Source organism: Echiichthys vipera (genome assembly GCF_963691815.1).
Source record: "Echiichthys vipera genome assembly, chromosome: 19".
Taxonomy (NCBI): Eukaryota; Metazoa; Chordata; class Actinopteri; order Perciformes; family Trachinidae; genus Echiichthys; species Echiichthys vipera.
The window spans coordinates 20,816,451-20,843,795 of NC_139844.1; the positions used below are offsets into that span (position 1 = coordinate 20,816,451).

The 27,345-nt window shown below is 43.3% G+C and overlaps 2 protein-coding genes across 3 annotated transcripts in view; one reads left to right on the forward strand and one right to left on the reverse strand.

Annotated features, from left to right (window-relative positions):
• The window catches only part of ino80 (INO80 complex ATPase subunit), a 41,584-nt gene extending 22,667 nt beyond the window's left edge, over positions 1-18,917 (forward strand). Inside the window, exons 28-37 of one of the 2 annotated variants that reach the window (XM_083934370.1) lie at positions 4,371-4,498; positions 10,078-10,172; positions 10,563-10,635; positions 11,876-12,034; positions 12,143-12,245; positions 12,373-12,461; positions 12,640-12,798; positions 13,897-14,068; positions 16,220-16,435; positions 17,223-18,917. In XM_083934370.1, the coding sequence (XP_083790496.1) occupies positions 4,371-4,498; positions 10,078-10,172; positions 10,563-10,635; positions 11,876-12,034; positions 12,143-12,245; positions 12,373-12,461; positions 12,640-12,798; positions 13,897-14,068; positions 16,220-16,435; positions 17,223-17,434 (1,406 nt within the window). In that variant the 3' untranslated portion in view covers positions 17,435-18,917. The remainder of the gene's footprint in view (positions 1-4,370; positions 4,499-10,077; positions 10,173-10,562; positions 10,636-11,875; positions 12,035-12,142; positions 12,246-12,372; positions 12,462-12,639; positions 12,799-13,896; positions 14,069-16,219; positions 16,436-17,222) is intronic. The other variant, XM_083934371.1, reaches the window with a different exon arrangement.
• Positions 18,918-21,149: 2,232 nt separating this feature from the next.
• On the reverse strand, positions 21,150-22,933 carry chac1 (ChaC, cation transport regulator homolog 1 (E. coli)). Its single transcript, XM_083934030.1, has 3 exons — positions 22,298-22,933; positions 22,115-22,150; positions 21,150-21,985 (listed from the first exon to the last, which is right to left on the reverse strand). Exons 1-3 carry the CDS (start codon positions 22,469-22,471, stop codon positions 21,602-21,604), a joined length of 594 nt encoding a protein of 197 aa, XP_083790156.1. The 5' UTR covers positions 22,472-22,933; the 3' UTR covers positions 21,150-21,601.
• Between the last annotated feature and the right edge of the window lie 4,412 nt (positions 22,934-27,345).

Below are 27,345 nucleotides of genomic sequence, written 5' to 3' on the forward strand. Positions count from 1 at the left end.
TCAACTGGATTAATCTTTAATGCTAATTCCTTTAAAGCGCCACATGAGTTGTTAATGTACAGATATCCATTTTAATCCTTCTAAGCCCTTTTTAATTCAGGTTCATGTTACATGGTCACTACATCCAGCGTGCTTACATTTATGAGCACTGGTCAAGCATTTCACTGCAGCCACATGTAGCTTATAACGTAAGCCATAAGTGTTATGTTGGAATGAGACAGAGCACCAAAGCCCTCCCAAAATCTCAATTATTCATATCCTTGGCTCGGTTTTGTAGGGTATGGCAGCGACATTTAGAAATAGGGATTTCCAGTATGCAGCTCTAAATGTTTTGAACTCGGCCACCTCTCCGTGTAAGCCACATCGCTGGGCTTTAGGGAGTTTGGATAGTTGCAGAGGTGTCGTCATTTCAGTTGGACATCTGTTTCCTGCTTTCCTTTCATAATGTAGCATCTTTGTGTACCAATCATTTCACCGTAGGCTGAATACCACGGAGGCCCCGGTCAGACCAAATCTGTCCTCATGTGGACAGCTCTAAGTCCAGATGTGAATGCATCCAGGCGGCATTGAGAGGACACATTGAGATCTGATCACTGGGACCACTTTTGGAGATGGTCTGTGCAACGTGGCCACATTCTTTTAACAGTGTGTACAGGAATGCGACTGGCCCTTTAAATTAGTGTGTTTAACATGTCTCTCACACAAATAGTTAAGAGAGAATCGTGTATTTTATTGTATTATCATGCTGTTGGCGATGCGTCTGCGTTTTCTTCCCCCGGCGGCACAGCCTAACCCTAACCCTCTATGAATATACAACAACCTTATTTTCAGTTTCATAAAATGTACCCAGATTCCCAAATATTTAGGCTATAACTGCAGACATTCCTGTTCTTTCTTTGCAATGTGAACGTTTGCTGTTTAGAAGCCCACGAGCTTGGAGGAGCGGCTGTAAAACAGTGGAATGCATTTCATTTCGTATAAAATCTTCACAATAAAACTCCTGTTATTTTCTCGTTTAAGAGCTTTTATAATGAAGGAGCAAACATCAGCAAATGTTGGGTCTTTATCAGCAGCATCTTAACACCTATCAGCTGAAAATTAACATGAAAAAGTAAAAGAAGGCAGAAATTTAAAAGTCCAAAAACTAAACTTCAAACCACAGAGATTCAGTCAGAATCTACATAAATACTCTAATAAGCTAATCACAGAGAAACTTTTCGGTCCAGGCAACCGCAGGCAGACATCCTTATTTTTAGGATAATAAAATGTACCCGACTACGTCCACAAGCGCACAGACAAAGACTGGCAGCGCCTTTTCATTAGTCATCGCACATTTCTGTAAAAATGTGTGATTTATGTTAGCAACAACTGAAATGTATGCACACAATAATAAAAAAACGATTTTTCATTCATATATGTTGGCTATCTATTTGCAAAACGGAAATGATGTAGGTGTTGGTTTGCATACGATCCGATCACAAGTGGTCAGTCAAGAGACGGACGTACCTGGAGCTGTCCACTTGTGATCGGATCACTCAGGAAGAATCTGACGACTTGGTGAAAACGGACTTTGAGTGTCAAACGTGTTTATGATCAGTACACAAAAACATAGAAGATATCATCCGTGCAAGTCAAATGTCAGAGGGTGGATTTCTTAAGGAGCAGAGCCGCTCTCCTATTAATGGTGTCCTTCATAATCCAGGCATAAACAAAAGGATTACGTGGACTGACGTGTCTCTACGTACAGAAATATTAGTATCCATCCGCTTAATTTGGGATTTTCAGATATACAGTTTATGCCCTTCAAGAATTAGATTAAACACACACAACATTCTGTCCTGTTTGACCACAGAAATCCTCAGATAGGAGCTTTAACCCATCTTCAAACATGACATCGGAGTCCGGAGGCTTAAACATAATCTGCTAAACAGAAACAGATTGGCAGCAGGGGTTGAGCAATATTGCCTTATATGAGCATTTGCGTAGTTGCCAAGTGGTGGTTTGCATCTGGGTGGTTGGCAGCGTGGCCCACAGTGCTGGTCTGTGCCCTTGACTGAGCAGCAGCCCTGGTTAGACAGGCACCTGCGGTCAGGAGGCCCACATCTGATCTTAACCACTACATCACCGCTGCCGCCACCGTGCTAATACCGCTCCACTGTAGCTGGAGCCACCACAGACCCCCTTCACTCTCTGTCCGTCCCTCTCTGTCTGGAGCTTTTTCTTTTCCGCTCGTGTGTAATCCTCTGTACGTCTCACGCTCGCTTCCTTTTTACTATTCTATTCAATCCACTTTTTTTGACGCCAAGGCCAATTATAGGCTTTTGATGGCAGGATACAGTATTTGCGTATCTCGGGGACTGCGGTGCGGCCTCTTACAGTAAATCTGAGTTGGAGCTGCTGAGATAGTTTATCGTCTCTTGCTACACGTTTATTATGAGTATCTTTTATCATCCTCCTATGTCCATTTTCCCTTATTTTTACATTTACACACTAGCTGCCTGGAGGAAAACCAAACAAGTGAAATTAAATAAATAAATCTAAGTTTGATCCAGAACTGATCCTGTCAACACTGAGCTTGAGGACTGTGTGACCAGGGCCAAATATATTAGACAGTCTGACACCACTCCGCAGTGACCTGTGGGTGAGTTCTCCAATACTTCATCAGCGGGTTTCCCCCGTTCATCTGTTCTATTAGTTCCTCTTTAACACCTCTACAGGGCCTGACCTTTTTATTGGGGGGGGGGGGGGGGGGTCATAGGTCAGGGTTCAGCCTGAGTGCAAATTAGCATGAAATTCTACTGATTGAAAGTAGGAAAAAAATCCAGTTTGTGTGTCTTTTTGGCTCATGGAGCTTAGTTAAACACACGTGATTGTCTTCAGGCAATGATTTCATAGCAGAGTTTTTACGTATACTGCGGCAGGAAGTTGTAGTATGCTCAGTCTCTGTTTAAATTCTCTGGCCTTGTGTTTTGGATTAATGGAACTGGATTTTAGCGCAGTGGGTTACATTGGATTGACAAAGCAAGGAAATAAGACTGGGAAATATTTATAAGCCCAGGTTTTCTCAGTTCAAAAGGGCTTGGGAACAAGTGTCCGACTGGAGTGCGAGACGGCCAAGACCGACCCTCCCACAGGGACTCTCTTGTAACCCCTGCCCCGACCCTGTCACCCGACCCTGGACCTGGCCAGTAGGTTCCCCCTACTCAGGGTCATGACCTCTTGTTCAAACACCATAGTGTGCCTGTCGCCGGGTCGATGGCCGTCCCGTCCCTTTTTCTCATTCTGCCATTGTGCCAGATGACGTTAATTCCTCATCAGCTGGACATGAAGGGAGCCACTTCAACATCAGGCCCAGGGTCAGATTGCTAACAATTTGCTCTCTGTGGTCATTTGGGGGCCGAAGAATACCTGATGTGGTGCTAGCAGTGATGTGATCAAGACCAATTGCCGGGCCTATTTGTCCGTCTTTTGTGCCATTGCGTGAATGCATGTAAATCATTTTTTTCCCTGCAATTCCTCTTTTTTTCTTGTTCGCTGTCTCTGTCTGTGTGTGTGCGTGTCTGGTGTCTGTCTGTCTGTCTCTCTCTCTCTCTCTCTCTCTCTCTCTCTCTCTCTCTCTCGTTCGTTCTCACTCTCTCTGCTCTCTCATTCGTTCTCACTCTCTCTGCTCTCATCAGCGGCCCAGTCAATAAGGGCACAGGCTTTATTTAAACAATCACCAGATCAGGGACGGATTTAGGAGGATTGATCCGCGGGCTGATCCGCTCTGGTGGAAGGGTCTTTATCCTAGAGAATACAGTCTCATCCAAGACTTGTATTGATTAGGGGAGACTTAATGACCTCTGAATTGATCGGGCCGCTTCTCTGTATTCTGCCAGCGAGCAAGTAAATCCATTCTGGTAAATGATAAGAGATACATAGGTGTTTTTCAGGTTCTGTTAACGATCTAAACGTAGATATTGTGGAAGCTCACATGTAGTTTTGAATCTGAAATCATGGCTAAAACATAACCGATCATGTGACCATTAACCATAAAGTAAATAGCATAGAGGACTTTTTGTATGATGAAATGCTTTAAATAGAAAGAGCTTTTATTTTTCTATGGTATAATGTTTATTCTCTGTACCCCTGTCTTACTTGAATATGCCTGCCCAAGACTTGCTATCTAGCTAATTCTGGCTAAATCGATGACCGTCCACTGTCCCTGTTAAATAAATACATTTGTATTGATCCTCAGAGCATGCATTTTTTAAATGTTGTGCTGGACATTTTGACTGTGTAAAATGAGTCTCTCACTATCCCGGTAGTTTGGGGTTTTCACTTCTCTCTCTCTCTCTCTCTCTCTCTCTCTCCCTCTCTTCCTCTTCTAGATAAGGAGAGCCTTATCACGGAAAGTGGCAAGCTCCATACCTTGGATATCCTGTTGAGTCGGCTAAAGGCCCAGGGACACAGAGTCCTCATCTACTCCCAAATGACCCGCATGATAGACCTGCTGGAGGTATAAACACACACACACACACACTTGACTCTACGGAAGATACTGATTAAAAAATCATTTCATTTTAGTAGTCAGAACCGTTAAATAAAGGTCAGATGTGTAACATACAGACATGCACACATTCACACAAACACTTGCCAATCACCAATAATTAATTCCAAAAAAGGAATAATCTTAATCTCGAAAACACACCTTTTAATGTGTCATTTGCATACATGCGATTCGTTCCAAGCCGGTTGTTTAACTGCTCGGTTTCCAACGGAGAGGCACTGAGCTCCAGTACCTCTAACAAGCCTGCCTGTCCCTCGTTAGTGCACTCATTAGGCGGCTAATTAACAGGTCAGGGCTTATTAGCGGGGTCTCATCTGCAGGGGAGGCAGCCAGATGGGAGGGATGACTGGAAGGAGCGAGGAAAGAGGCGAGGTGGAGGGGTGAGAGGGGGAGATGGGAGTGGCAAGGGCCTCGGGGCTTGAAGAGAAAGATATTCTGCAGAAGACAAAGGTAGTTGAGGAGGCAGAGGGGGGGAAAGGTTGGAACAAACGAGGAAAGGTCAACAAAGCCAGAAATGAGAAATGCCAGCAACGCTTATTACTTTTTATCTCCACAGGATAAGTGCTCTGAGCCGCTCACAGATACATCATCATATTGTTCAATTATTGTACAGTATTTAATGAACAAGGACTGTTAAATTCATGTTGATGAAAACCACTTCATCAAACACAGATGCTGACATCGTGTTAAAGCGTCTTGGCTAGCTGTAATCTGTTTTGAAGCTAAGGGCAATCAGGGTTGAAGTTGAAGTCATTTGTGAAACTCTGCGTCACCGCTCTCCGTAGGAAAACAACGGCGCAGAGCAGTTCCGCCTGTGATCATGTGTCGACAGCCTCAGTTGTTGCCTCCATATTTGTTGCAAACATCACTACGGAGCCAAAAGCCTCTGGCATGATGTCACTGGGAATTCCTTCCCATTCACACGGTGCTGCGCCGTTTGCGTGGCCAAATCTTTTGATGGCTGATGGACCCAGCCCAGGTGGTTAAGGGGCTGTCTTCCTGTGTGTCCGGGACACAGTGGGAATGCCTCGTGTTTGAGGCCGTAAGAAAACAGCAATGGTGAGAATGCTCAAGACGGCTTAGATAATGTAGGGTTAGTTCTGCGTTAACCCTTACAGGCCTAGGGCTAAAACCCTTTATTCTTCCTAAATGCCAGTTATGTACTTAGCTTAACTTGAAATGCGGAGCATAACTGGGACTATTTCAAAATGAAGATTTATATATAAAGTGAAAAGTTGCAGTCAAGATTATTAATGGATTATGTAGAAACGTGGAGTTTGAGTTTGCGTGAAATACATTTTATTTACATCTTATTAGAATTGTTAAGGAGTCAAATATGATCACTCATTGCAGTAACAGTAACACAACTCACCAGTGTAATATGTGAGGTTTTTGTGATACTGACAGAAGCTTGTGATACTGTGAGCTTGCAAGTAACTTCACGACTTTTATGATTAGAGGAAGGAAGGAGGGAGAGTAGAGGGGGAGGTGAGGGAGGAGAGGAGGTGGTGAGAGAGGGGAAGAGGTGAGGGAGGAGACGAAGAGGTGAGGGAGGAGAGGAGGAGGTGAGAAAGGAGACGAAGAGGTGAGGGAGGAGAGGAGGAGGTGAGAAAGGAGAGGAGAAGGTGAGGGAGGAGACGAAGAGGTGAGGGAGGAGAGGAGGAGGTGAGGGAGGAGACGAAGAGGTGAGGGAGGAGACGAAGAGGTGAGGGAGGTGACGAAGAGGTGAGGGAGGAGACGAGGAGGTGAGGGAGGAGATGAGGAGGACAGTTTTTACTCATGTTTTAATCAAATCATGTCACTAATATTTCTGACTTTGCAGAGGTCACTCCATAACACCTAGAATGTGACTAGGTCACTGAGTCGTCAATTATAACCAGTGAATAACTTTTAGATTGCTATAACAACATGGAAGGAACCAAGTGTGATAGCTAAGTTTGTGCTTGGGGACCCAGGGTTATTGATTTGTCGATTGACAACGAGATGGACCAATCAGTTTACGTGCAAGCCCAACTTAAATGGTGGGGGGGGGAAAAGTGAGAGAGACGGTGGATTTTGCTGAGACTGATAGGGTTAATGTTCGTCTCACCGACAGCCCCACCAAGCCATGTTCTCCAAGACTAATGAGGCAATATTCCAGTGCCTTTTTTTAACAGTGTAAGTGGCCTCCTACAGTAATGGGAGTTCTGTGACAGCACCTCCTCTACTAAAAGAGATCCACAGATGAAGGTGCTTATTCACCCAATCTGGCTTCGGTTTTCCGAGACCGTATTATCTTTCTCATCGTGTGGGGATAAAATGAAATTCTGCAGATGGAGTTGATTTCCTGAACATTAGTGACTGTGACTTAAAAGAAACAGTGAAGGAGAAGACTGATTCTAATCTCTGTCATTAGCGTCATTGTTTTCGTCGCCGGTCGGCTGCCCGGTTCTTCTGGTGACATCACGTAATGTGGGTGATGGATCGCCGGGATCCGGGTGGCCTGAAGAAAAATAACATTGTCGGCTTTCTCTGGCAGCGGCCGATAGTGGAGCAGCAGCGCCAAGTCACTGCCATCCTGCTCGTGTTGTGCGTCTGTGGCTGCTTAGACGGCACTTTACTGTACTGAAAGTCTGCGGCTAAGATTACTCTGCAGGCCGTAACGCCCGCAATGACTCTTTGGTTATGGAGACAGAAAATCAGCAGCAGACTTTTGTTTATCAAGTGGGATACAGTGAGCCATTACACAATACAAAGCCTGGAGGAAACTGTGATTGCAAATACAATAGGAAGTATACATGTAATATATAATATATCATATTATAGGGATCATATAGCGGCAGTGGAGTTTTTATTATTGCGGTTAGCTTTGAGTCTTGGTGGATGGATGGATGGATGGATGGATGGATGTTGTTCCAATCTTTTTGGGACTCATGATGGACAGTGTAAAACAAAAGAATCAAATCGATGCATCACACCCACAGATGTCATCTTCTTTATTCCACACATTCTTCTTCCTTGTACCTGCATTACCCACAATGCAACGAGGTTCAGGTGGGCTTTGCTTGTAGTGGCTAAATGTGGCCTTGAGCTGCTAGCCTCAAGCAGAGATGAGGTAAACTCACATCTTTCCAACTCCACACCCCCAGACTGTTTTAATTTCAAACCTATATTCATGAGATGCAACTGACGACATCGATGGAGGGAATTTACCAGACTACGCACATCTCCCTCTGGAGTTACCAATGGACTTTATCAAATAAGGAAGCAGCCTCCGTGATGTCCCCCATAAGTATCTGAAGGGCCTGCAGTCTGTGACGTCACCCACCTACCACTCAGATAGACCACACCCTTAAGTATCCAGAATAATTGGACGAAAACATTAATTATCCCGAATAACTAAGGGTCTATAGTTGTCTTGCTTTTTGAGCCAGTCTCAAGTGGACATTCAAGGAACTGTGGGGTTTTTTTTTGGCATGTTGGCTTCGTTTTTCAGTCCTGGAGGTTGCCGCCTGCTTTTTTCACATATGCAGTGGAACTCCCCCAGTCCTGTAAACACACTTTTATATGTAAAAAAGGCCCTTTAATTTAATTGTTGCACACAAACAAGTAGTTTTGATGGCTTTTCCAGTATCAGGCTGGTAGAATATGCTGGTACTATAATGAAGTACCAGATATAAAAGCATTCACACACTGGTGGGAATTGCTACTCTGCCCTAATAACGATGTTGGCAACCTACGCTTTTAGCTGGAACAAGTATTTATAGTGCCCCCACATGTTTTTTTTCTTTTCATTTAGTATTTATTAGCAGTTGTCAGGTTGGGAACAGACTGTGACTGTGATCACTGTGTTCCCAACCTAAGAACTGCAACCAATATAAAAGTATTTCTCGACTTCGGGGACTCATTATTGTTTGGCAAGTTGAGAACAACCTGGCTGGCACTTTCTGAGAGCTGGTTTTCATGCACATCCAAGTGCCAACTTTGAAGATTTAAAGTAGAAATGCAATTTGAGCAGAGACAGAAAAAATAGACGCGAGAGAGGAAATGTCATCATGCTCCTAAAACAAATGTCTGTTCTCCCATGGCGCTCTCCTCCCATACATCATTTCAAGTTTGTTGTTGTTGTCACATATCACAGCCATGAAGATTTCCTTTGAGTTTATATGCGCTATAATAAGCTGCTGACAGTTAAAGGTCGACCTAAACCTACACCTTGATTTATAACATTTGCAATGGAACACATTACTAAATCAGTGGGAAAAAACTGCAGAAATTAAGAAGTGTCACTTATGATTAACACCAACCTAAACAAAATAGGAGAGAAAATTGCCGGCCGTTGAGGTAAAGATTTCGGTGTGGCAGCACTCAGCCAGCTTTAAATCATGGCAGCTGAAGGTTGCAGAGACTATGCTTAAGTACGCGAGACCTCATGTGATCTATATCTGAAACTTTTCTTTTTTTCCGATGATGGAGACCGATGAAGTTTTAAAACAAGGAAGGCTGAGTAAGGCTGTTCTGCAAGGGCAACAATATCTGCAACATCCTGCTGGCAAGCTATCAAAAGCCAATTCAACAAGGTTAGCAGCATTTTGGCGAGCACCGGACTAATGGTCCCTAATGTGGTGTTCACTCAGAGCAGATGGGGCTGATGGGAATGGAGCCAGACACACAGAAAGAGGAGGGCAGGCCCTGCCGGGACTGAGGCCCCCCGAGTGACATGCTAGGGGTTTAGGGGGGCAGAAAACATAATGTCAAATCATTGATATCATTGTTAATGACTGTGAGAGGTGAGCTGTGATGTGTTGCAGTAATTGTTGTGGCCGGTTCGTTGGTTCAGAGGCCCTGACATGTCTTGAGTGAGGAGGTCAGGGGTTCAGGGCAGTGCTTAAAGAGAGATCGACATGTCACCTCATCACTGCTATTGCGCTTAAGCACCCCTCCCACCAGACACAAATACACACACTCTTACACAACACAACTGAGGAGACATTTGGGGGGGGGGGGGGGGTAGAATATCAAATTCTGCATGTCTCAGTGTCTCTCTGGGACGGGTTTTGAGGTTTTACCTCCAGTAAATACGCTTAAGAAATGTGGGATTTTGATATTTTGGACACATAGTTTCTGTCAGATGGAAATTTTTGCATTTCTTGACCCTTTGGCACTAAACAATTAGACCTGCAGGGCTTATCTGCTCCTCAGAGAAGTTTTGTTGGTCTCAAAATGCGTATTAAAGGTGATCCAGGAAAGTTTATGTAAAATCCAGGAGTTCATAAACCTTATTCCACGAACTCCCCGCAGGACTGGAGCAGTTCCTTTTATTAAAGCAGTTTTAGAAGTAAGGTCTTCACTGATTTTATATGACAACTTTGCTATTACAAACATTTTCTAATATTTGAATTTTTGGAGACAGTCCACTGAACTGGAACTGTATGGACTGAGTTCTGGCAAACAAAAGAATAAATCGGTGGAGGGGGAGGCTAAGTACAACCCTACATAACTGTCTCATGGGTTTGTTTGATTGTTTATCTTGTCCCATCTCTCTCCAGGAGTACATGGTTTATCGTAAGCACACCTACATGCGTCTGGACGGATCCTCCAAGATTTCTGAGCGCAGAGACATGGTGGCAGACTTCCAGAGCCGGTGGGTAACGTATAGATATGATCTACAGTTTGTGTGTGAGCGTGTGCATGAAACCAAACACCAGCATTTTCTTTTTTTGCCACCGACTGCAAATCCGCCTTTTTGTATATTGCAGCAATCAGCGAATGGTTTATCTTACATTCATGCATCCAAATATGCGTCCACATGCTCTGGTTTACATTAGTGTGCAGCTCAGAGGCGCCGGTGTTACACGGTTCTTGGTTTGTGTGTGTGTGTGCCACAGGTACATTTCATTTTTGCTGCCAACTTTAAGTTCCTGTTAACATTTCTGGTTCTTAACTTACATTGTAAATTCATTTTGTGGCATTATACTGTATATGGATATTTGTACAGTTGTAAATGATATCTTTACATTTTGTGTGTCTCTAGGACGGACATCTTTGTCTTTCTGCTGAGTACGAGGGCCGGAGGGCTCGGCATTAACCTGACTGCTGCTGACACTGTGAGTCACCGACACACTGAAGGGAAAACACTTCACTGACACACACGGCCGGGCCTTTCATTTAATTTTGTTTTCACTTACGATTTTGGACTTAAACGATGATGAAAACAAGATAATCGAGATAATACCGTTTCACTTTGAAGCTTTCTCGTTTTGTCTTGTGTTATAAATCAAGCGCACCCCCTTTCCTTTACAGCAGTGCCTTTTTCACCCATTTCCACTGAATTATATATAATATATAAAATATAATCTGATACACGCCGAATAAAGTAAACCCAAAATACTGAATTTATGTTTAAGAGTTTTCTGTAGATAGTGGCAGTGTTTAATTTTTATCATTAAAATAATTTTAGATCATTTATTGAATGTAAAATATTATCAGATAAATGCATGATTTTTCATCACCGTGCAGTTGTAGTAGAGGTCGATTAGTAGTTGTGTTGAATAAGTGTGATCTGAATATTGACCAAAATAATCATGATTAGGATTTTTGCCATAATCAAGCAGCCCTAGGGTATCAAAGCTTAATCTTGCTTGCTTATACTTCCTAAATGTATATTCTACGACAGAGCCTAAAAAGAGTTAGTGGTGACCAGTTTCCCTAGTGTGCGTGTGCGCGTGCATGTGCGTGCGTGTGTATGTGCGTGTGTGTGTGTGTGTGTTGGGGGGTGTCATTCATATATCCCTCTCTCTGTTTATCCACATCTCTCAGCGTAATCTCCCTTTGTGTCCCTATAGCCCTCTTCAAGCGGGATTAGCTTTCATGACAATGAGTTTGAAGTGACTGCTAACACGGGGCATCTGTCATGTTAAAGGGCAGTTCACTTGGGATAACACATCCCTGCAATTAGTCTCAGGACTTATAGAGAAAGAGAGTGTCTGCATGAGGTTCGGGCTGTCATCACACAAGTTGAACCACGTGGTATACAATGACAATACAGCAGGACTTCTACGGTTGTGATATCACAACTATACTTTATAAAGATAGAAAGGGTCCCTACAATGGCGTTACGAGTACGCTGTGAAAACTGTGCAGCGATAATTAAATCACAGACACCGTAACCCCGGAAACACTGACCAATCAGAGCAGACTGGGCTTTTTTCAGGAGCGGGGGCTCAAAAGAAAAGGGGCTAAAATGGAGCGTGTGAACATGTTCTAGTGGAAACCCAAAATACAAGTATGATCCTGAAAATTTGCACAATATGGAACCTTTTGATATATTTTATTGTCTTCCTCCAGGTCATCTTCTACGACAGTGACTGGAACCCCACTGTGGACCAGCAAGCCATGGACCGAGCTCACAGGCTGGGTCAGACCAAGCAGGTCACCGTCTATCGGCTCATCTGTCAGGGATCCATCGAGGAGAGGATCCTGCAGCGGGCCAAGGAGAAGAGCGAGGTCTAAAACACGAGCACTCATTCACACGACGCACAAAATATGACGACAGCAAATGAGAGTAAATTCATTACAGGGTTAATTAACGCTTCATTGTTCTTGTGTAATAAGATCCAAAGGGTCGTGATCTCCGGAGGCAACTTCAAACCAGACACACTCAAACCCAAAGAGGTGGTCAGCCTGCTTTTGGATGACGATGAGCTGGAGAAGAAACGTGAGTGTTTGGGGACATCTTTGTCTTGAGTTTCAGGATTCTTTTCTTTCTTTTTTTTGCACAAAACTGACCACAGCTACAAGAAAGGAAGGAATTAAAAAAATATACGTTATGTCTTCTCCTGCAGTGCGCCAGAGACAGGAAGAGAAGAGGCAGCTGGAGGAGTGCAGCAAGGTGAAGGAGCGCAAGAGGAAGAGGGAGAAGTACGCAGAGAAGGTATGGCACAACATCATCAGCAGTCATCTCAGTCTGCAGTTGCGTGGAGATAGGATGTGTAGAAGAAGAAAAATAAGTAATGATATACTGCATTAATGTGGAGCATGGTTGTAGAACGTGTGAAAGCTAACCGGGTCCCGTCGCCCTTTTCCTGCCCCCGTCATCTGTGTCTAACCAGCAGAAGAAGAACGAGGAGTCGGAGAACAAGAAGAAGAAAGAGGTGAACCTGGTCATCTCTCACGCGCCCTCCGCAGACAACTCAAACCTTTCAGCAGACGGTGACGACTCCTTCATCAGCGTCGAGATGGATTCGGCCATGCCCAGTCCCTTTAGTGAGGTGAGGGAATCCAGGGGGGTAAAAAACTGATGGGAGTGAGCCTCCTTTTTATCAAAGTGGAGTCTTTAGCCCTATTCTGACAAAATTAGTTTAATGTGGGGAGGGAAGGTTATTTTTACCAGAGGTTTTAGCCTTGTCCGAATGCGGCATGTCAGTAATTATTCCAGGGAATGTCAGTAAAAGTTTTGTGTTTGCTCAATTTCGTGATATCAGGAAGCTACGTAGCACGCACATGGCAACAGGGAGGTGAGGTAGTGCGTACATTGAGTAACCTCTGGTAGAATACAGGGATTTTATTGTACTTTAAGTTTATATATGGCATCTTAAGCACTTTGAGTTACTTATTTGAATGTTGATTAAATTTACCTCAAAGGGTATTTGCATTAGATGCATTTAAATGTGCATAATTGCATTGTTACATGTGGTTAATACTGTAATTTGACAAGCAGTGTTTCATTGCGGGTTTACTTCCTGTTTTGACTACGTGACTTGAGAGAGACGGGGTTTTGCGGTGTTACTGTGAGATTTCTGCTAAGTGAAAGTAAGTGTGTTTTAACCAAGTTGCGACTCGAGACTTTATTTTGTCGGCTAGATAGCTTTACAGAACAGATCTCTTAATCCTGTGTGAATCGGCCATTTATATTACAGACGTCTTGAGGTAAACTATTTTGCCCTACGTCCCCACATTAAACTAATCCTGTCCGAAAAGGGCTTATGACTGTGATTTATGTTACAGAGGATGGTAATGGCTGCTCCACAAACTGTCTCCTTTTTAATGTTTACTGTCTGTGAATGCTGATTCCTTCTGTCCACGTGTTACTTTCTTCTTTCATTCTATCATCCTGTCACTACTCTTTCCCTTACTTCCTCTCTCAATTACCCACTCTCTTCTCAACTACCCTAATTCCTTCTTTCTTTCTATATCCTATCTATTCCATCCTTCCTTTTTCTTCTTCCCGCACCTTCCTTTCTCCTTGCTGTTCCTCTCATCGTTCCTCTACTGTTTCCCTTTGCTGTACCGGCCCGGTTCCCCTCGTTCCCTGTGGCGCTGACCCCCAGCCTGTGTGTATGTCTGTGTGTGCTCCTATTCGCGGCCAGATCTCCCTCAGCAGCGAGCTCCAGCCCGGCTCGTTACCCCCTGACGCCGACGTGGACGAGAGCAGCAGCGACATGCTGGTCATCGTGGACGATCCGGTGTCCTCCGCGCCACAGTCCCGTGCCACCAACTCCCCCTCCTCTGTGTCTGGATCAGTCTCTGACAACATGAATGGTGAGAGAGCAGATAGATTTTTAGCTGAGCTTTGACTTTGATGTGTGAGTGAGTATATAGTTGCTAGTGCCTTATTTCAGGATCATACTGGAATTGTGGAAAATGGGATATTGGCTTGCTGGTATCCCCTGAAATATGCTGGTTTTATTTAACCAACTGCAGCAATTGCAGTTAGTAAAATTAAAAAATGAAATCTTCTCATCACTCCTTAATGAAGCTCCTAAGTAGCAATAATAATGCCCAATTACTATCTCATTACTATCACACACTATCTCATCACTACTATCCTGGAGTAATCAGCGTAATGAATACTCAAATTTAAAATTTTGTTAGGAAAATGGTCACATTTACACAGTGCTGGAAAGAAGCGAAGTACAGTTACTCAAATACAGTAATTAAGTACAATTTTGAGATACTTGAACTTAATTATTTTATGCAACTTTATATAAATATTGTACTTTTTACCCCGCTACATTTTACTGAAATATTATAGTTACTGTTTAAAGGTCCCATATTGTTAAATCTCTTTTCTTATATTATAAATCGGGTCACGGTTACTCCTCGCAAATATGCCACTACATATATACCGGCTACAATGACGGTGCAGATAGGGAAGACCCGGAACCGCTGACCAATCAGAGCAGACTGTGCTTTTTTTTGGGATGGGTTCTTAAAGAGACAGGCGCTAAAGATGTTTCAGACAGAGGTTGAATATGGCTACATTCAGACAGACAGTATGAACCTGAAAATTTGCCCAATATGGACCTTTTAATTTGCAGTAGATCTGCATTTTATATACAGAACTTATGATCAGTTTTAAATCGTTGCCAGATAATGTAAGTCATGACTGCATAAAACTATTTTGTCTACTATAGGGATATTCTTTATATACTCTTATCACAATTAGTATGACGCACAGCATCGTGTTCATATTTGATGGTTTTCTAACTTCCGATAATCTTTGCACATGCAATCTGTCCTTCTTAGAGCTCCAAACTTGCCTAATAAAACATAACCTGTGTGATATTACATGACCAGTGATATCGTGTTAGAACGATGTTGAACAAGCATTTCTGTGTGATTCTCATGCAAACAGAAGTCCTGCTTGTTATGTTCCCTCCACTATCAGGATTTGTGTTTTAATAGGCTTGCGTCCATGGAGACAAGTGGTCGGTTACCTCGTATGTATTATGCAGCTGATTATTTAGATTTATTAGGATTTTATTTTGCCTTTAGCTGCCATGTTTCAGTATGTTCTGCACTATGGGATCTTTAGTTTATATTGCTTTTACAGTATATCTGTACTTTGGATGCGCTGCAATAGAGTAATCCCTCCTAAATACACGCAGCTTCGTTGAAACCCCTTTGGGTTTTTTTTTCTGCCATGCTAAGAGGCTCCTGCCAGAGAGATATTAAAGAGGCCCAGCAGGCTGGGACAACGTTGGTGCTTCGAGAGAAGCCATAATGACAGGTTTGAAAGACAAGAATGAAGGTTGGAATGAGGGAGCAATCGGTGAACTTGGACAGTTGAGTAAAAAAGGGAGGAAGGGTGAGCTTACGGCCTGGAGGGAGGGTAAGAGTGAGTGATTTATGGAGGGTTTTTCATCTGTGCTTGCGTGTTAGTGATAGGATATGCTCATCCACCCCCAGAGAAGGGTCGTTTAAACACAGTGTCTGGGTGGAAACATGCAAAGAAAACACAGACCAGTGGAGAGAGTACAGAGTCAGGAAGACAGGAAGATGGTCCTGGAGGGATTAGGCACATTTCCCGTGAGGCGAACACTGGCTCTAATTCTGCAAACAGTATGGAAAATGAGGGCAATATTCCCCTTACTGCTTGAGCCTGTACTTAGGGTAATGATGAGTAATGATGAATGTTTAGTAATTATTCTAATTATATTATATTACAGTAAAACTATCATGTCAGTATATTTGAAGGAGTGGGTTAATGTCAGGCCAGACGGAGCATCTGTTTTACAGTACTGTGTATGTATTCCTGTATTGTCTGCCTTTAATGTGTTATGTGAGTCATGATGTATTCAAATAACGCACCACTAACTTTGGTACAAGGATGGAATAAAAGGAGAATAGGAGAACATTTATTTTTCTGACTATAGTTCTAACTTTTGTGTTTTTTCTTTTCTTCTTCAGGTGTTTCAGCCTCGGAAACAATCAGTCCCGGCAGAGGCAGGTCCGGGAGGAGTCGGGGGAGGCCCAAAGGATCAGGAGGCGGGGCCAAGTCCGGAGGGAAGGGACGAGCACGCAAGTCAACAGCTGGCAGCGCGGCAGCGATGGCAGGAGCCATGGCTGGTGCGGCAGCTGCGTCTGCAGCAGCATATGCTGCTTACGGTTACAGTGTTTCTAAAGGTTTGTGAATATTGTATGTGATTTCACACAAACACTGGTGGGCCACGTCTGCCATGCACACAAATAAAAAAGAATGGACATCCCAAACAAAAAAGAACTATTTAAGATATAATCTTTAATATTTTCGTCTAGTTAATTGTCTGTTTAGTTACTATCTATTAAAGAGTGTTAGGAGTTGAAGAGAGTTAAAACAATGGTGATTGATCAAATGACCCACTTATCAGACAACTTCTTCTTGCCTTTTTTTCCCCCAAGTATTATTATCTGTGTCTGTGTCGACATTCCCTCCCAAAATACAAATATGCCGCCATGTTTGTTACGCTGCTGACAGCGGTTGGACTGCCGATGAAGTTCTCTCACTGCCGGTTATGCTGCGTTCACTCGTAATCTGAAATAGTGAACTTCCAACTTCTGAGTCAGGCTTGTAGTAAGGGAAGAAGTGTGAAAGGAACATGTGTGGATGGATTTAGAAGGGTAACATATAGAGGACGGAGGTAGAGAGGCGAATGTGTAGTTTACAAAAGAGTAAAAAAAAAAAAAAGTCAACTCACCCTGAACGCAACAAGAAGAGAAGGCCCTGAAAGAACAGGTCCGCCTGCAATTATATTTTACCACCAAAGAGGCCGCTAGAAACAAGATATCTCAATTCTTATGGTTTATGACTCTAAGCGCTCAAAATGCACACAACCCATATTCAGAGACTGTGCCTTTAAACAAGCTGTCAGGATTTATGTACAGTTGTGATGTCACAACTATTCTATATTAACGTGTCTGTCCCTCCTTCCAGCTGGCCTGGCTGCGTCCAGTCCCCTGCAGCCTTCCCTGGGCCGGTCTGGTACCAGCCCCGCCTTCAACCCCAGCAGAAGCTCCTCTCCCCAGGCCAAAGGAGGCGCCTCCACCCCGAGCCCCCACAAACAGCTGTCCCACAGCCATCACCACCACAGCAGCCACAGCGCAGTCCGAAAGGGCAAGGGCCCCGGCGGACCCGGGGTTCGATAACGAGCTCATACACACTGTACACACATGAATGTGCCCTCGAACCCATACGCACAATTGTCTCAGTATAGAGCCCACACACACACACACACACACACACACACACACAAACACAGATAATTGACCTTCTCTCACTGTGATCCCCACAGACGCTCTACACTTAAACTAAGCGAGGGAATACAGTAGATATAGTAACAGAGGCTCACTACCTGGAGGACCATGCTGCGTCTGCTGACTCTACAACAAAAAGGACCCTCTACACACACACACACACACACACAGTCATTTGAAGGTACAGTCCCTACCAGCCTCCACATTTCCTGGTTCAGTTTTATTTGAATGCGTCTGGGTCCAGTGGACAAAATCTGCCTTTGAGTATTTTTGTTTGCATTGTGACAAGAGTATTTCCAAGTGCTTTTTGAGAAAACAAGACTGTACTTTTTCTATTCGTGACAGGGGATTCTTTTGAGCTGCTACCTAGACGTGGATGTTCCAACAGAAACGAGAACAAACACACATGTAGCTTAAAGGCCTTTGAGATGTTTGCCAGGTTTGGGGAGGGCGAAGGAGATTCTGTCAAATGCACTGAGCCACGTCTTCCGTTTTTTTTTTTTTGTTGTTTTTTTTAATTTTAGTGTTATTGATTCTCATACATGTACATTAGGTTATTTAATTGTTCCGTAGATTTGCTCAAACCGGTGGATGATTCCGCATTTCACCGAGCGTAAATATGAACCCTACGCTTTACCAACCCACACTTTACCAAACAATACGTCTACAGCTTTTCTACTAAAGCTCCTATTTTTGTAATTAAAGATGCAAGTACCCACACCGACACGGCAGATCTTAACATTTTTGAAAACATACGTCCATAGAGTGTGTTCCCGTACGGGCAGAAATGAAAATCAATAATATATTTTTGGTCCAACGGGGAAATTAATGAGTGGATGATGTGAAAAATTCTATCCCAAAAAGGACGGGGTACTGGTGGATCCGGCAATGCTGCTAACAGTAAATTTGTGAAATCCCTCGAGATTATTTGGTTGTCTGTATTTAAGTTATTTGAGCTTTGTTGAAACTGGGCGATTCTTGATAAATGCAAATGGGGTATTAGCCTGTAAAAACAGTGTAAATTGTACTGAAGCCATTTTTATTTTTCAAAAAAAGAAAAAACAACAGTTTTTTGGGATGAGGAGTCTCTGGTTTCTATTTGATGTCATCGATGTTTTAGTAAGAAAACTAAGGTTTCCATCAGAGTCCTACATTGAGCACTACATCTGTTATAGGGTTTGTTTGTTTTGTGTTAATAGTGTGATTAAAATATGATGTTCTATATTGATGTACATAATGATGAGAGCGACATTTCCTCTGGCTTTTCCCTCATTTGCCTGTCTATTTTTATAGGTCATGTGTACATATGAAGAAAATGCGTTTGTCATTTTACTAACAGGAGGAGCCAACTGAAAATAAAAGAGTGCTAAATTAGCCTTTCTGCTTGTTTTCAATGATTTCCTTTTTTGTGTTAATTTTGCTTCTATCGCTCACGTAAATGTCATCTGCGTTGTTGTTTTTTGGGACGCCAGTCGCTCCCCTTCCTCTCTGTATGATGTTATATCATGATTACTGATCAGGCCCCACCGCTGTCGCGTCCCCGGCAAACTTGATGATGGGATTAGGTTCAGATTTTTAATGGAACAGCGGTGTGAACAGCAGTGGGCTGAGCACAGGCCTTGGGGGGCGCCCATGCTTAGCGCGACGACGCCTGATGTTCTGCCGCACTTCCTGTCAGGAAGTCCAGAATCCAATTACAGAGGTGTCGAGGCCCGGCAGGGAAAAGTTTGGCTCCGTCATCTGCTCACAAAGGATGGATAAAATAATAGAAACACGAAGAATATAAAGAACCTAACTGGGAACAAGACCAACGGTCTCCTTCAGCTGCGGTCGTTCAAGTCCTACACTGTGTGGTGGGATATTTTACAGTGCAGAGATTTAGTAGGCCACAAATTACAAAGTTTCATATGAGACTATCACAGGGGTATTAAATCAACTGTGGCTTTTTTGGAAACCATAATTTTGTGGTCTTTGGCACCTAATACACCTGCAGTCATAGATCTTTAGAAATGTTTACACGCTCTAATGGGAGCCTGAGACGGCAGCCACCGAAACTTCAAGGTCAATCCAAACCACTTCACCAAGTCTGCAAACTACAACCACATTTTTTATTCTTTGCGTTCGGTTTACAGTCAAAAATCACACGCAATTCTCTATATTAAACATTCAAAAATAGCTTTTTTAATAAAAACTCAATTGGAACGCCCCTCTATGCACCCGCGAGTCACATCCAGTCCTAAGGTCATTTGCAGCGCTCAGCATCAAGAAGTCAACTGTAGTCTTTCCAGAGAAAATGTCCCTGTTACTCATGATAATCCTCCGTTTTCATTGGAACTACTTTCTATTGAAGAAATAGTCCCTATGAAACTGTTCGCAATGCAACCTCAATAGTTGGGACATGGCTTTTGGAAGGACATGTTGCTATTGAGTTTTCCTTTAATTGCTTTGAGCAGCGCACATCAAATTCCATTCACTTCCATTGAGGATTGAATAGCACTGAGATTGTAATTTGTTGTGGATTTTTTTGGTAATTTGAATCAACAAACCCTCTAACAAATACATTTTACATAAAAAGGTCTTGACCCAAATTAAACATAACCCAATCAAGGTAATGTTGTAGGCTGTAAAGGTCAGAGGTCAATAATCTGAAGTGCGTGTCAGTGTATTCTCACATGGTTTGTTGAGGGTCCAGTAAGATTTCATCTCGATGAGCGCCTCAGCAGCATGTTCTTCCTGGTGCACTCTGACATGAGCACTGAGCAGACTGTAAACACAGGACTTCCAGGTCTGGGCTCGTTCCCAGCCAGCGGTTATATAAGCCTCTGCAACTAGATAGACTCTTGACTTGAACCACGTCCAAGGTACAAGCTGCTCCGGCCAACGTTTGGGAGTGTCCGATATATGTTTGTATATGCGTATACTGTTCCAGAAAGCAGGTCTACCGACTTATCTGGAGAACGCCGCCGTGTACATTCTGCAACCCAGTCAAACCTGGTGCAGGAACACAGGAAAGTTGACGGCATCTCAGTAAACCTGCAAATTCATGGAATGAGCCTCAGGCCTTGTTTGGTTGTCAAATGTGGCATATGCAGTTCACCATGTATGTAATTTGTGCAATAGTTTGTAGCGGTGTGGTTCCCCGCCTCTTTTGCTTGTAGCGCCTTAAACTTGTCTCCCTCATCCCAGGTTTCACCATACCAGCTGGAATGTGTTGTTTCGACAACTCATCTGTCCTTCTCTGATTGCTCAATTCTAGGGATTTTTAAGGCCTGAGGTACATTTTTAGATTTGTGAGAATTTAGTTTGTGATCCATGGCTCTCAGATGTATTAAAGGACCCCTTAATTGGGTCTTGACCACCAGTCTGGGTCCAATTCATTGTCTGTACACATCCCACTGCTCTGGATGTATCATTTTGAGTTGCCAGCAATTCCTTCACTGCAAAACACAAGGTAAAATAAATGAAGCTTTTACTGGAGTGATCCAAGGTTATGAACCAAATGGAAAAAAATTTTTTAATTCAAACAAATCAGCAAATGTGATGTTGGCTGGAAATAAGTTATAAAGTTCATGAAATCTCACTCACAAAGTAAGGCACAAACAAAATATAGAGTTCAACTTTTTATTGGCATTTGCAACTGGATGAAAAAGTTGAAAGGTCGGTCCCTTAAAAATAAAAAAATAAAAACATTTTGTGAATTTGCAAACAGGTTCAACTACCACAACCGCTTTAACCGTCTGTATGGATTGGACGGAATCTGAACTGTGCAAATAAAAACGTGCCTTTTATAAAAAAATAAATAAAACAAACAACTGCACAGATGTTTACAGTGAAGTACAGACATGTACCAGGTGTAACATCAGAAAACCAACAAAACACAGTATCATGCTTCCCTTTTGTGATCACTTCAGTAGCATTTAATGGATTCAAGTACACTGGGTGGTAGTGTGAAGCTAGATTTCACAACATAAAAACATAGATGGACTGGCATGACATGGTGAAAAGCCTCTGTGTGTGTATTCATCCACTATAAAAACCTAGTGAGACAAAGGGTACGAGCTACTGTGCTGCTAACAGAGAGGACACCACTCTCAGTGCCGCCGCCTCTATGGAGAACAGGTGATGGTCCTCCACGTGTGGGCAGCTGCTCCTCATGAACTCGGCCAGCCGGAGCAGATACTCCAGGTTGTGGCCCGTCTTCCCTCTGCACACAGCGATCTGGACGCCGATCATCTCTGGGCTGGCCGGCCCCAGGTAAAGGGCGTTGTCGGTGGTGGCGATGTACACCAGCGCCTGGACCGGAGGCTGCTTCTCCCCCATGGGGAAGAAATCCACCATTTTGGTGACGTAGCCACCGCAGACGGTCTCGCGCACGTTGAGGTACTTCAGGGACTCCTCGACTTGAGAGCCTGTCACCTCGAACGCCACACCCCATGTGCTCTCCTGAGGGAAAATAAAGATGAAAAAAAATTAGATAGATGCAAGTTATTGGACAGTGAATGTTTCTTTAAGTGTGGAAACTCCCCTAGAGCGTTACTAGGAAACCACAAGGAAGTAGAGCTTTCCACTTACGTCATCATCTTCGATCAGCGTCACCACTCTTCCGGGCTGCAGAGAGAGGAAGAGAAAAGGGTCACGTCATGGACAACGCCTAAAACGAGCAGCTCACAAAAGCAGCAGCTCGCCGTGCCAAAGTAAGCAAAAGAACATTATGTGCCAAACTAAAATGTCAATAAAAACACTAAAGCATCTTACCAACTCTTCGTTCCCACGGTGGAAGTTGTCTCCGTGCCAGAAACGTCTCTTGTAGCCTTGAATGTAGCCGACCTCGCTCCTCACGTACTTGAAGTCGGGCTTCCACACCAGTGACCCGTACCCGAAGATCCACAGGCTGCTGGGCTTCCCGGTGGTGATGTCTTGAGGCTTCATTTTTGATCAATAGTGTTGACGACGTTCAGATGAATCGATGGATTTACTTTTTTTTTTCACTCGATGGTATTTTTAGCTAAAGATGACTAGCTAGCTAGCGTTAGCTTCCTCCGGTCCAGGAGCAATGGTACCGGTTGGCTCGCTGGTATACCGCGGACGGTATTTGAGCCCAACTGCTTAGCAGTTGCGAAGATGGAGTTTCGCACTTGGTTTTGCCTTGCATGATGCATTGCCTTTGCATTAGAGGTGCCGCATTATGCCTTAAAAATCCATGGCAGCCGCGTGGGCCTTAAAACCAATGGAAAAAAATTAAAAACGGTTAAGGTCAGCGGTTTCGCCGGCCGGTAACACTGCGAGACTAAGGCTTACGAGTGAAAAGATCGAGGTCGGCTTGGTGATGGTGATGACGGTTCAAACACTTTGTCGTTGGTCTTCTCCCGGACAAGAAGCGACAGCGGTTTGAAGCTTAACCGCGATGAAAATGGCGACGCGGCGCCTACGTTTTTATACCGTTGAGGACAGACGGGTGCGTCCATGTCAGCGTTTTCGACCAATCACATGTAAGGAAGGCTCGGCCTCCATCACGGCTTATCCAATCACATTTCGGTGCGCCGAATAAGGCGGAACTTTAAACCAATCCGGCCACACCATTGGCTCAAATTCAACTTGAGACGCACCCTCGTCTTCCAATCCGATTGGCCGATAAACTGTCACTCCAACTGACTTGATTTTTGATTGGCCGCCTGTGTTGTCACTCTGAATATATTTCCATGTAGTTCAGACTCGATCTGGCTGATGCAACTTCCCACAGCATTTCAGGGCCATAGCAGCAAACCAAGCAACATACCAAGACATTGCATCAGACTCGAGCAACAGGAACATAGCTCTATATAAGGAGATGTTTTTCATTTCACAACACATGCCACAAAGAAAATCCAAGAAAACAGTTTAAAATTATATCTGAAGATAAACACAACACAAATAAAACTAAAAAGCCTGATTCTGCCTGTTGGAATGACATTAGACCTGAACACAGTAGGAATGGAAATCCCTATTGACATGTTAGCGAGCCGCCTACATCGATGTTGACATGAACCAGGGAAAGTGAGGGCTGTAATCTAGTCCCACAGCTCAAAGATCCAAAGGTCATTTAACTTCTGAGGATCCCTCACCACCACCACCACATTCATCTCAGCCCCATGGGGTGAGGCTGAGGACTTGTTGAGGGAAGGTGGAAAGGTACTTTTCTTTTCAAATTTGATGTATTGTGTATCATCACTGTTTTGTTTTTGTCCACACTCCCAGCCACTAAGGTCATTTTGAAAGGTCACGTGATTATCTGGCTCACCAGCGGGGTCAGCACCAAAACACCCCGACAGCAGAGATGGAAGACCTGATCAAATGTACAAAAATGCCCACCCCTCCAGCTGGATCTGATATACTGTAATAGCAGAGGCTCATCTGTACTCAATAGATAGATTATCTATAAATAGCTGGCATTATCTGCCTTGATAAGAGGCCAGACAACTGTATCAGCTCTTCATAAATCTAAAGTGCCACACAATCCAGGCCTCCGAGCTGCCCCCTGTCATGCACAAGCTTCCATCCCATCATGCCGCAGCCTTTCAAGTCGATCCATTCCTCGAGCCTGCTGCCACAATATCTCCGGGCTGCTCAAAGCACAGGCAACTAAAGGCTTCATTAAACCATACTGAAAGCACTGCTTGTAATCTAATCTGGTGCGCTGCTTCGATGTTTTGACTAGTCCCTTTATCAAATATTCACCAGTCTATTTGTCTTTGCTGTCAAGCTAATGCATTTAAAAAAGATCATCATTGAAGCCACAGGCTAACCTAAATATGAACTTATGTAGTAGCTAATGTGCGTGAACTTTGCACTAAACATCCCTTTGTTTCTGCTTTTTTCCAGTTCTGAAGATGGAAAGTAAATGCAGACAAACTGGTCTGGTTAAAGAGGGGTGTATTCCTCCTGCAGCAGTGAAGGTGGAGGTTGTGTTTTTGAGTATGAAGTAAACATTCTTCAGAGATGATTATTGATTTATGGTTGAATTCACAATAACACATATTACAATAAGCCTGGTTCATGCTCCAAATTGCTCAAGTTATTTGCTGCTATTAAATAATGTTACTTTCATTTTAAGTGTACCTGGGGATTTTTTTTTGGCATGTACTGACCATCTATTTCCTCTGTGTGGGTTCCCTACTGACACCTAGTGTTAATTAGTGAGACGACTACAAGTGCAGTACAGGGAGAGATTACAGAGCACTGGGTAACAGCATCATAGTGTATCAGCTTACACACATGTGCGTACAAAAACATGCATGGGCTGGAGCCGAGTATTTTGAGTTTCTACTAGAGTGTTCAAAAAGCACATTATTTTTCTCATACTGGCTGTCTGATCATACCTGTGTTAACCCTCTGTCTGAAACGTTCTGTTTTAGCTCCTGTCTCTTTAAGACCTCCTGAAAAAACCCAGTCTGCTCTGATTGGTCAGTGTTTCTGGGTTTTCGGTGTCTGCGATCTCAGCATCTCTGCACAGGTACTGCAAGCGTGGAATGCCTGTAACGACAATGTAGCAGCACTTCCTACCTATATTTAGTATAGATGTGACATCACAACTGTGCAGAAGTCCTGGCGGCTTGTTCAAAGGCACAGTTTTTGAATACGGGCTATGTGTACTTCTCTGTGGATTGAGTGTTTTAATATATCTGCAGTATTTAAATAGCACCTCAACCTGATTTATAACAAAAAGACATGGAGATCTGTCTTTTATTGGACCATTTAAATGAATTGACAAAGAGTTGCAGCTAAAAAACCCAGAGCTAAGAAGCCACTTTGCACTCTTGGTTGTGACCGAGCATCACCATTTTTGATGAATGCGTGTCGAGGCACTTCCACATCCCTCCTGAAAAGATAGCAAGATTTGAATTTCAAATCTTCCTCCCGACTCACCATTCATGACATCTATGTCACAGATTTGCCCCTCTTCCTTCTTCAGAATAAATACTGTAGTTGCTGATTAGTGTGTTTGTCTGCGCTCTCGCTTGTTTTGAGGTTGTTTCCTGAAAACCAAGTGCAGACTGAAGAGAGCGATGCGTGAGAAAAGCAGTTGGCCCGCGCCGGCATGTTCTGCATTTTTTAATCAGGGAGGAAACAGGAACTGATGTCACCGGGTCACAAACAGGATGCTGTGATTATAACACAATGAAAATGCCTGACCATGCTATGGAGACCCAGAGGCCAAAGAGCAATGCTCTAGCATGTGTTTGCCACTGCAATCAAGTGTGAAAGAGGGTGTGTGTGTCTGCAAATAGGTGTGATGATGGTGGGAAGACACTCCGAGTACCCTCAGGCTGGGTTAGGTAACAGACCAGAGCAGGAGGGGCTTTAACGAGATGATTAATCGTTGTGATAACGTATGTTTTTGTTGAGCCAGGACGGAAGCACCCTTTTCCGAACCTTTTTTTTTAATAAACGCAAGCCCTTAGATGAGGATGTCTACGTAGGTCAACAGGCTAACAGGATGCGTGTGAGGGGAAAAGCCGTCCCGATTCTCTGCTGAGTGTTGATTGCTGATGATTAGGAGGTGTTGACTGTCGCGGGACTTCTGTTAATTGGCGACAGGAGAGGTTTGCATCTGCTAATGCGGGTGGACGTATTTCTTAAAATGGATTTTTCAGACACAGTGAAACACGTTTTTAAGGAATGATCGTTGTGTGATGTCTCTTCAACAGGAAATAATGGAGATATATTAAAGGTCTCAAGTGTGGTCTATACCAACTTTGTAAAGTGTCCCTAGATAACTTTTGTTATGATTTGGCACTGTAAATAAAATTGAATTGAATTGAATTAAAATATGTCTTTTTTAAATTATAAATCAGGTCGAGGTGCTATATAAATACTGTGAAAGCATCGAAACCTTAATCCACCGAGAAATGCACACAGCCCATATTCACAAACTGTCTTTAAAGGAGCCGTCAGGACTTCTGTACAGTTGTGATTAAAGTCAGATTGATATGTAGGTCGAACCTATCACAGATATATCCCTATCAGCATGGGTTTATCTGTTTTCAGATATGCAATATACTGTAGGATGCAGAAAACACTGCTTAGGGTTATTTTAAAAACTATGTCATAGCTTTTCTATAGCAGTCTGTACTTTACTGATATTGATGTTTCTTTAGCTATCTTAATCATTCTTTGTCAGTTAATTTCTAGAATTGGTTGATAATGTAATACATTGTATAGTAATGTTAAATACTCTTTAATGAAGTTATTTGTTTAAGAAAGCAGCCTTCTGAGTACATTTGCTGTGCTATGGGTGAAAAATCAGGGCACAATCGTCAGAGAAAAGGTTTATATTTGATCCCAGCTCAAAGAATTTTCTCCATCTAAAAATCTGTATCGGCTTCAAATTTTCCATATTGGGCTGACCCTAAGTTGTGATGTCAAAACTGCGTGAAACATAGGTAAAGTGCTGCTACACTTCTGTTACGGTCGTTCCTCGGCTGAAATGATGGAGCAGAGACGCTGAGAGTGCAGATGTGGAAGACCCAGAAACACCGACCAATCAGAGCAGACTCGTGTTTTTCGAGTCGGGGGGGCTTAAAGAGACTGGCGCCAAAATGGAGCACAAAAATACAGTTGTATTCAGACAGATAGACATGTTCTAGGAGAAACCCAAATGCCATGAACTTGAAAATGAGCACAATATGGGACCTTCTGGAGAATGCTGTTATTCCATACAGTTTCTTCTTAAAGACGAGAAGGGCAAAGGGTAATACGACCAAGCAGATGGCTCTGAGAAGTCAACTTTTTCTAAAAACCGAGATATTTTTATTTATGTGGATTCA

What these genes read in the sequence shown, in the direction of transcription:
- chac1 (XM_083934030.1), bottom strand. Translation starts at nt 22,471, where the DNA reads ATGAAGCCTCAAGACATCACCACCGGGAAGCCCAGCAGCCTGTGGATC. An exon ending in ACCGTGGGAACGAAGAGTTG is followed by an intron (nt 22,151 to 22,297) that starts GTAAGATGCTTT and finishes CTCTCTCTGCAG; the next exon opens with CCCGGAAGAGTGGTGACGCT. An exon ending in CGCTGATCGAAGATGATGAC is followed by an intron (nt 21,986 to 22,114) that starts GTAAGTGGAAAG and finishes ATTTTCCCTCAG; the next exon opens with GAGAGCACATGGGGTGTGGC.